This window comes from Scardinius erythrophthalmus (genome assembly GCF_964197995.2).
Source record: "Scardinius erythrophthalmus genome assembly, chromosome: 5".
Lineage (NCBI taxonomy): Eukaryota > Metazoa > Chordata > Actinopteri > Cypriniformes > Leuciscidae > Scardinius > Scardinius erythrophthalmus.
Window position 1 is genome coordinate 18,785,440 of NC_138225.1, and position 10,763 is coordinate 18,796,202.

General features: G+C 38.4%; 1 protein-coding gene across 1 annotated transcript in view; it reads right to left on the reverse strand.

The window, feature by feature from the left end:
• Positions 1-10,763, reverse strand: part of whrnb (whirlin b) — a gene marked incomplete at both ends in the record, with an annotated part of 57,874 nt that overhangs the window by 27,777 nt on the left and 19,334 nt on the right. The window contains 2 exons of the mRNA XM_081364571.1: positions 710-918; positions 9,422-9,547. Coding sequence (XP_081220697.1) covers positions 710-918; positions 9,422-9,547 — 335 coding nt within the window. The remainder of the gene's footprint in view (positions 1-709; positions 919-9,421; positions 9,548-10,763) is intronic.

A 10,763-nucleotide genomic window follows, 5' to 3' on the forward strand; every position in this document is an offset into this window, starting at 1 on the left:
CATAAAGTGGAGCTTTTACAGTAATGGAAAGAAATTAAATAATTTCCACATAATTGTCTAATTACATTAGGTAAAATATCATTAAGTGGTGTTTAAAATTCAAATAATTGTATTTAATAGTCTCCATCCTAGTTAGACTCCATCCAAGTCATGGGAGGAAATGGGTACAATCCCAAGAAAACTCTAGTAATCTCTAATGTGTTTCTTCTAGAGTTTCAGAAGAGCTTTCAACAATCTCTGTACACTCTTACAGAGACTTTATTTTAGACTTTATTAAAAAATCAGAATCCAAAACTGCATTACAGTGTCTGGTCTATGGCATATATGGCATCCAATTTTATAGCTGTATACTCTCACTGTAGGTCAACAATTGTCTCATTTATGTCTGTTTTTATGTCTCTTGAGGAATCTTGGGAGACACATCTGAGGCAAAGTTTATACTGTAAGTAAGCGAGTGGCTCTGTGGCTCTATCAAAGCACTGCACTTTTTTTCAGCCCAAACAGCCAGACACAGAAACACTATCCAATGGTTTGAGTTAGCAATTCCATTTGATGATACAATTCCATTTTGGTGGCATATTAAATGACGTACTTCAGCTTTAAATTAATCAAAAATGAAACCTCAATTAAGTCTCTTAAGCTCCAAAGATGAGCTATGGAAGAGAAAAACAATTTTTTCCCCATTGGAAAAAATATAATGAAGCTTCACCTCTGGGTGTTGCTATTGGCCGAGCTCTCAGCAATCTGTGCACTAGGGATCCATTTGGTCTCATCCACCACAGTGCGTGCATGAGGCAGCCGTCCCACGTCCTTTATGGTCATCAGCATGTGGCTGGAATTCTTCAAAATCTGCACGGCCTCATCATGACAAATGCTCCGGAAACTACGTCCATTGACCTCCAGAATCTGATCCCCTACCTACAAAGATGGAAAAAGAGAGAGACTTCAGAGATCTAACACTCCAGATGAGACAAAATTAAATGAATGCAACAATGCCTGGCACACCAGTGCAGAGCCCACGCACCACAGGAACCATGTTTGAAAGAGCTGACAGCAAAATCACACATAGAAATTTCAATTAAGCCTTATAAATGATAAACAAGCCATCCTTTCAGCATGATTTGTACATGAAATAATTTAATCTGTACCGCCATAGCAATTGTTGTTGTAAAATGTCATTTATGAATATCCTCTGTCTCTTTGCCAAATTCCCTCAGTAACAGACTGACAGAGGAAGTGAGGCAGTGGACAATGGAGATAAAGAGAAGATGCATTGACTGGAAATTATTCAGTTACAAGCCACAGATAAAAGAGCTCAATATGCTCTCATTAAACCAACTTGGCCATAGCAGAATATTAGTAATGTTCTGCAAATCAATGTAATGAACATCATTCATGAAAAACTCTCTAAGCAGTTCAGCACAGTGGGACAACAATCAATGACTATACACTATTGTTTTACTGTGCTGGCGTAACTCTAGATACCTTCCTTGCTCTAAATCTTTTCACATTACAATGCCTCATTTCATAAATTCATTAGTTTACCAAAAAGTTTCAATTATTTCTTGAAATGATTTACTCTCCATCATATCTTTCCAAACCTATTTGCTGTTTTTTTTTTTGTAGTTTTTTGGAGATTGACAGATATGGTCAATAAATTATTGTTGTATGGGGGGGGGGGGGTAACATAGGTGAACTATTTCTTATAGCGTGACAGACTTCTGCACTGATATACTGTACAGGAGAGGCTGGAATATATTGGGTGTATGTAGGCTAGAATATATACAACTCCACCCTCTGCAACATTACACCACTTTTTCCACCATTCTGCTGTCCTTCCATCCCATTTCAGGGATAAAACAAGCAATAAACAGTAATTTTGTAACCATTTAGTGAAAATTTCGTTTTTTTTTGGAGTCTGTTGATTTACAGCATATACCCTGCATTTCAAGTCTGTGCTGCATACTCTACTAAACTAAGACTTTTACTTTTTTCATGAGGTGTATGTAAAAAAAAAACAAGTAATAAAAACTCAGTGAGTGTTTTAGCGCAATTTTCTCAACTCAACTCAACTCAACTCAACTTTATTTATAAAGCACTTTCAACACCACAAGTGGAACCAAAGTGCTGTACAGAAGATATAAAAAGAGAAAATAAAAACAAAAACATAAAAACAATGCAAACAAATGACACACAACTTACAATGCATTATCAAATGCTAAAGAAAACAAATAAGTTTTAAGCGCACCCTGAAAAACACCCAATGAAGGACACGTTTTTACAGACAGAGGAAGGTCATTCCAGAGCCTAGGAGCTGCAACAGAGAATGCCCGATCACCTTTACATTTTAAACGGGATCGCGGAACCATGAGAAGCAATTGATCATTTGAGCGCAAAGATCTACTGGATTGACAGCGGCTGATTAAATCAGTAACATACTCAGGCGCTATACCATGCAGAGACTTAAAAACATACAACAACGCTTTGTATTGAATTCTGTAGCGTACAGGTAACCAATGTAATTTAATTAACACTGGAGTAATGTGCTCTCTCTTCTTAGTACCGGTTAAAAGTCTAGCAGCTGAGCTGGTTCTCACCTCATGGGATCACAACACTAAGAGATAGTAAATCTTTTCCTGGATTTTTTTTGTGCGTTCCCGAGATTAGACCTTCCTTAACATAATGCCGAAAACCCCAAGTCTCTAGGTGGTCTGGTTGAGGAGTAGATAGAAGTGCAAGATTGGTGCGCACAGACGCACAGAACAGAAATCATGAGTTAACAAGCACAATTTTGTCCGGTGGAAAATTGTGCTAAAGAGAGAGAGAGAGAGAGAGAGAGAGAGAGAGAGAGAGAGAGAGAGAGAGAGAGAGAGAGAGAGAGAGAGAGAGAGAGAGAGAGAGAGAGAGAGAGAGAGAGAGAGAGAGAGAGAGAGAGAGAGAGAGAGAGAGAGAGAGAGAGAGAGAGAGAGAGAGAGAGAGAGAGAGAGAGAGAGAGAGAGAGAGAGAGAGAGAGAGAGAGAGAGAGAGAGAGAGAGAGAGAGAGAGAGAGAGAGAGAGAGAGAGAGAGAGAGAGAGAGAGAGAGAGAGAGAGAGAGAGAGAGAGAGAGAGAGAGAGAGAGAGAGAGAGAGAGAGAGAGAGAGAGAGAGAGAGAGAGAGAGAGAGAGAGAGAGAGAGAGAGAGAGAGCAGAAAAATCCAGTATATTTCCAGTTTCTGGAATGCAAACCAGTGTTTAAACTGAGGAGTAGGTTGTCTTCTTCTGACATTTTAGGTACACTCCATAAGAAGAAAAAAAATTACCTTGGAGAGTCTTGTTCCTTTTACTGTAAAAATAATAATAATTCTAATTATTGACTAACATGATTTTTGTTTGCCCAACATGTCTTCCATAACTTGTCCAAACCACTTCATTTCCTGCTTTTGTTTTCCTCAGCAAAGGAGAAATAATAAAGAGAAATTAGTTATCGATGTGTGTCTGTTTCTTCCTCTCGGTGCAAACGTTCTTCATGCAGTGGAGTCAGCAGCTAGAACGCACCATAACTCACTGGAGTAGAAAGAGAGAGAGAGAGAGAGAGAGAGAGAGAGAGAGAGAGAGAGAGAGAGAGAGAGAGAGAGAGAGAGAGAGAGAGAGAGAGAGGATCATTCATTTATTCCCAGAAGGGAAACCACTGGCATTCTTCTACCAACCTTTCTTTCCCTTTATCACAAATCTCCAACGCTCCACTGCACCCTGCATCCCTCTATTCTACTCCTCCACCCTCTGCACCATTACACCACTTTCTCTACCACTTTGCTGTCCCTCCATCCCACTCTCCTCTAATAGCCCTCTACTGCTCTACATAACTACTGTATATACTTTATTAATCCTTTGGGGACAATCACTAACATCAAACATGTAGCACACAAATGTGCAAAAGCATATGCTGTATGGTTAAACAGCTGACAGGGCAAAACATTAAAATAACACAATGAGACATGCATTACATGTTCATATGCATTACCAGAATGAACATAGACACTTAAGCAGCTTAAGTGCAGCTTAAGCTCTGTTCTGGGTACTTTTCAACTTTTTTAGAGACTGAATCAATAATCAAATAATAAAAGTGGCATTTATTTAAAAAATAAACTATAAGCACATTTTTTTTTAAACTGCACAAAAATACCAGGTCTGCTCACGTATCCTTGACATTCACCTGCTGAGACATGTGTGATTCTTCCCGTATCAACTCACGTAGACTTGAGGGATGATGCTGTTTTTACACGGCGGGGATTTTATACAGTACGTTCCCCAAAATGTGAGCTATCCCGCAGTGTCGAGAAACCGACTCGAAAGGGAACGTCTCGAGTTACTTGACGTAACCTTGGTGCCCTGAGAGGAGGAAATGAGACACTGCGTAGATCGCCTTGTAAAAACCTGAAAGTTGGTGACTGTAGTTGTTTAGTCGAAATATTCTGAGATTTCACGGCGCTAGGCACAGTCACTGCTTACATAGCGGTTGAGCCGGCCCACTGTGCCAGCGTCCAAGCGACATTGGCTAGTGCAATGCAATAGCGCAATTCAATCAGGCTTCAGGATTTCGAAGAAAAATTGTTTTCCCCAAACCACTTTCCCTCCTCTCAGGGACCCAAGGTTACGTCAAGTAATCCGAGACGTTCTCCGACAAATATGATTAAATGGTGGATAACATCATATCTATAAGAAAAATACAAAAAAAACATACCATTCTGAAACATCCTGTGAAATCCGTGCTTGCAAAGTCTGCGTATGAAATCTGTAATGCACGATCCTCTTGTTTGTTAACATTGTCAGGGTCTGAATCAGGCTTGAATTGGTTTGTAATTTAGGTCAAAAACCGTGTTTTTGAGACTGTCTTTGGTTCGCTGCAGTTTTAAGGAGAAAATAATCAGCAATGGTGTTGTCGTGTTGACTTTTGAATTTGCACATGGTTTATCTTAAAGCATATTAAAAACACCAAATAGACATATAAACAACATTAAAAGCTTGATTTCCATCAGGAACACTATCGTCAAATACGATTGACAATTAGCATATAGTTTGGATTGGCGGTATGGTTCTGTTCAGGGCAAGAACTCCCTGTGCATCCATGCAGCCTAGCATGGATAAGAGCAGCGAGAGCAGCAATAACCCCCCTTAGGGTAAACAGAACAGAACCAACATGAATGTATTGCAGATATCATTAATTCAAGATTTTGATGTACAACATAATTCGAGAATTTAGTTTGATTCAAAGGGGAATCAGAATGACAAATCCTGACTGATGAGAGGAGGAGCTGGGGATGGAGGAGGGTAATTAGCTCCTGAGTAACACGATTGCTGTTGAAATAGTGAAGGAGCTTATATATGGATGCTGCGATAGACGTCGTATTCCTATAGGTAGACGTGGATCAGCTGAGAGTCTGCTGATGCAAGCTTGACTAACGTGTCCTGCCAGAACTAACGCCACGCTTGATTTTCAAGATTTCTCTCTGTTCCTTAGTAAAAGTTGGTCTCAGCAGCTTTGTGAATAAGTTTTAAGTGGAAACTCTTACCTAAGAACTTTTACTGCTATTTAGGAGAACTCTTAATGGAAAGATAAAATGTTTTGTACAGCCCCTGACATTTTGGGGCCAGTATATGTGTTATTTAAAGCAAATGTGTCCATGCAGAGAAAGCAAGCTTAATCTTGCCTCATTCTACTTTATGAACACTTTAACACATTAAGGAGCAATAACTGTGCAGGACTATAGACATGTCTGATATAAGTTCTTGCGAGGCTTCTCACTAGGCAATTTTTTAAGCTTTTTTTCCATTATCGGTTGCCTCTGGCAGTTTTCTCCTGGTGGATCTAAATGAAACAACCATAAAAGACTAAAAACAAAGCTATTATACAGGCTTTAGAGTCCCTTTAGAGCTCCTCCCCAAATATAAAAACACATTGTGCGGGCCTCACACATCCATCTGTCAGCTACAGATGCACTGGGCACCATCAGCAGTGAGGTACAGATAAATGTGTCTGACGAACGTCCGCCACAGATCCAGGTGAGCCCAGCTCATCTCCAAGGGGAACGGACATTAATTAGGCCCAGTGTTGAGCTATGCAGATGGGACAGATGCCGAGCCATCAGTCAGTTTTACCTCCAGCGCAGCTGAAGTTTAATCTACGTGGCTCTGAGTTAAACTGACAGAGAAAAGGCTTTTGGGGTGAGGGTGGCTGCTTGAAGTGAAATGCGGTTCAGAAGAAAGCAGTTATGGAATGAGTTCAAAGGCCATAGTTTTGCCAGAAGCCCTATATGAAAAAAATAATAATAGTAATTAGCGGGAGGATCCAAAATTTTGTGGAAAATGTCTATGTAACAACGTTCGTTGTTATGGGAGGAAGGAGGCGGGAACTGGCGAACATTCAAACAAACTTTAATAAATAAGTAAACCAATACAAAATGAAGACAGCAGCTCCTCAAACAAATCCAGGCCTGGCCTCTCTCGTTCTTCACTGTCGTCGCTCCTCCTTTTATGCTTCCACTCCTCCGTGAGAGATCCGAGACCGGTGCGTCGCGCAGATGTCGCTCATCAGTAATTACGCCACCGGCCTGGCGCCGTTCTCTCACGCCCCTCGGCCTCATCCTGCTCGCCACAGTCTACATTGAGGCAGACTGTTTTGTACTATATTACATACACATTATCTTTCAGAAATGGGGTGAGTACGATAAAAAAAAAAAAAAAAAATACTTTAATTGAATAAATGTATCAATAATAATAAATAAATACACATATAAATACACATATAATAAATATATTCTATTTCAAATAAATGCTTTTGAATTCATCACAGAAGCATGAAAAATATGTACCATGATTTCTACAAAAAAAGCAACACAATTGTTTTCAACATTGATAACAAAAATAAATGTTACTTAAGCTCCAAATCAGCATATTAGAAATATTTCTGAAGGATCATGTGACACTGAAGACTGGAGTAATGATGCTGAAAACGCTGTTTTTCCATCACATGAATAATATACATTTTAAAATACATCAAAATATAGAACAGATATTTTCAAAATGAAATTGAACATTTTTTTCTTACTTATGCAATAAATGTTTTGATTAAGACACAACAAAACCTTTACCTCTGATTCTCACAGCTCTTTAAACTTTAATCAAGCACTTTATTCATGGTAAGTGTGTCTAGATTCCTTTCATCTCCGGGCTTATTTAGCTCTGAGAGATTTTTTTGTTATTTCTTATTGAAGAGGAGACTGGGGTTTAGAGGGGTTCATTATGGAGTAGAACCTCTGGTCCACTGATGAGAGGTACAAATGAAGAAGCACACTTTCACTAAAACCCAAACAATTATAGAGAAAGCAAAATGAAAAGCCTCTCCAAAAAATAAGCAGTCAATCTTTCATCTCCTGATCTCAACCACCACATTCCATTAGAGCAGTACATCAACAGTTGCGCACCACACAGAACACTGTTGAGCCCAGTGGGAGATTTATGTGTTCTTGCAATACAATAAGGTCCAAATCCACCTCAAGGAAAGACTCATAATTATTGGGGCCGATAATTGCATTTTGCAATTAAATGAAAAAATTAGGACCGTCTCCCAGCTACTTCTGGGAAAGTGCAAGTGTTTTTGTATGTCTTGGTTGTGCAAGAGCCCTTTTTTATAAGATGACCAAAATATCAGCAGACAAAAATGGTTTTCACCTTTCATAATTTAATAGTCATATAATAGCAATTATATATTTAATAGTCATAATAGTTACCACGTGTGCTCAGGATGCAGATCTGAATAAACTCACAAAAGCATGTATGTAACAATATGTAATCAATGGTCCAGATCACTAGTAGTTCCTGCAGAGTGACTAGGCAACACTTGAGTATCTAGTGATGCATTTTATGACTATATTTAGGGTAAATAGGATGACTGATTATGTCTCAGACACACAATAATGTTGTGATCAGTAATTAATTGGTAATAGATAGTTATTAATTAGGCCAATTCAGTAATTATTGATTACCTAATATTGAACTATCTCAGTCCTAAATTTGATATTACTTACTGATTAGTAAAGTTTTTTTCCATATTAGTTATTCATAGTAGCTGAAGTGTTAGTGTAATACTACTAATTTTTCCTGCATTAGTTCCTGCATACTATTAATGACGAACCATTATTCTAAAGTGTTACCAACAGCCATGCTAACACAACATTGACACTGTTGGTTCATATATTTTCTAGTTTTACCTAGGCTAACCATCTGTCATCCCTGTCTAAAATCTTCACATTTACATCTTTAGACTAGTGATCCTCGTCATTTCTGTTCAGATACACTATATCACCATTCTGATGCTGAATAAATTCAACAAGACAGTCTTAATGTTATGTTGTCTCACTATCCTGCCAAATTATAAGAAATGTCTAACTCATTATCACCAGCAAAAGTAAACACCAGCCCTGACATGATATGATTACAAATAAACCCTTCTGTTAATATTTTTGCCATGAAACAAAGCAGCGAGAATACAAATGAACGGTTGTGGACATGCAGAATCACAGAGCTGCATTATCAATGTAAAATATTTATCTGTCTCTGAGGCAGAGGTAGTTGCTGAAGCCCAATCACTGAATAACTCAAGCACATAAGGATACAAAGAGAGACAAAGATTGAGCAAGAAGTCTGGACTAAAAAAACAAAACAAAAAAAAAACACACAACATTATGAGCAAAACAATTAATCTCAACAGATTAAAGCAAAACTGATGCTATGATGAAGACTCAGGCATTTCATATTTTCCAAAAAGCCTGGCCGGCCCATTCTCCAGCTGACTGGAGAAAGAAGAAGCATCTTTCATCTTTCTGTCCATGTACTGTTGCCAAAATGTTAAGAGCCCGCTCAATCTTTTATGAGGCCAGCTTTGGATTTAGTGCCGCTTTGTTTCCACATTTTCCAGTTTGGCACGGGCCGCCTCAACCAATATACTCACACCACAGATTGAATTAGACACACTAAATGCGGACATGCCGAACCCCAGCAACACTTTTGGCTGGTAGCAGCCTTTCAAAAAACTAAAAATCAGACGTCAACATGTCTGAAACAATGTGTTCGTTTTAAGCAAGCAGGTGAAGAATATTTCCAGTCAAAACACAATGACTTGCAGTTTCAAACATTAACTTTCCTGTCAGATGTCAGGTGGCTTGTAAATTTTGCACTCAGTAAATGAGTTGTTTTCCACTTTATTCCCTCGCAACCTTAGTAACAAATCACTGCACACTGCTCCCCCCCAAAAGAGAAGCTATGCTGTAATTTAGAGTGAAAAAAAGGACTCAGCTCACGTCCGAGTCAAGGGACAAAGGATTGCGATAAAATAGTCTAAGATTTGCAAAGCCAAGTTCTCGAATTGTGACTCGGGACATTTTACCTTTAGTCCACTGTACTCTGCAGCAGACCCTCGGTCCACTCCAGTGATATAGATGCCCAGAGAATACTCAGCACCCCCACGGATCATCAGACCCAAAGATCGCCCGTCATCCAGTGAGATGTTCACCTGGGGAGCACACACACACACACACACACACACACACACACACACATATATTATTTTGTTCATTTCACTTGTTTATGCATACACTAACAAGTCATCACAATTGCAAAGCTCCTAAAGCAATCTAACCACACATGTCCAATTCATTCTCCACAGGAGCTGAGCACTATGGCTCCCACGGGATATTGCGAAATTTACAGCGGAGAAAGGGTTGAGAGTGTCAAAAAGTTCAACTTTACACAAATGAGGTGAAAAACAGCAGTGATGTCTGTCATAAACATTTCAAAACTTACAGATAATGCTAGAGTTTCTGTTGGATTCAATGCTTAAATCACAGCTACAAATTGTTATTTATAAATAAACAGATTTATTTCAGATTCCAAACTCCGATTTGCACACTTTCATTGTGGCTATACTGTGGCTGCATTAACAAAAGTGTACTATATTTATTCTGTATGTATGTATATATATTTTTTTTTTTCATCTGTAATCTACTGTAATTGGACACAAATATGGGTGTTTCTTTAACTTTGGGCAATTTTGTTCACTAACAATATCCAACAGTGAATATAGATGCATCACTGAAAATTGTGATTTATTTATTTATTTACTTATTTACTATTCTGAAGGTAATGAAAATAGCCATAGTTTCCCAATCCCAAATGAGGCATTGTGCTTAAAAGAATTATTTGGTCAAAATGACAGTGATGAACATTTTATTTTCATTATTTATGAAATAAAACAGCCAACTCATTTTATAGTTGGCACCTTAATAAATAGATACAATTAAATCATATTTTCACACATTTTACATAATTTGACAAAGTTATAGAAGCTTAATGTGACCTTCAAGAAACAAAAAGAAAAGTCTGGGAACATTAAGTGCCTTAAAATCTGGAACATTAAGTGCCTAAAAATTAAGAAACACCCATACAGTGACTATATTGCACATGTATTGAAAGAAATGAAAGACCACACTGAAATTAGCCACACCATTACCCCCAACCAGCAGGTATCTAGCGCTTTAAACATACACATAGGACACAGTGGATTATTAAGGTAGTGGGTGGGATATTTACCCTTGAGTTGAGAACGTGACTGCATTATGGATGCCCCAATGTGATGTCATTATGGATGCCCCATTACTAAATGTAAATGCTGAGGCAATGAAGAGGACTATAAACTGACTCACCCACCCATCAGAATTCTAGCTGTTCGA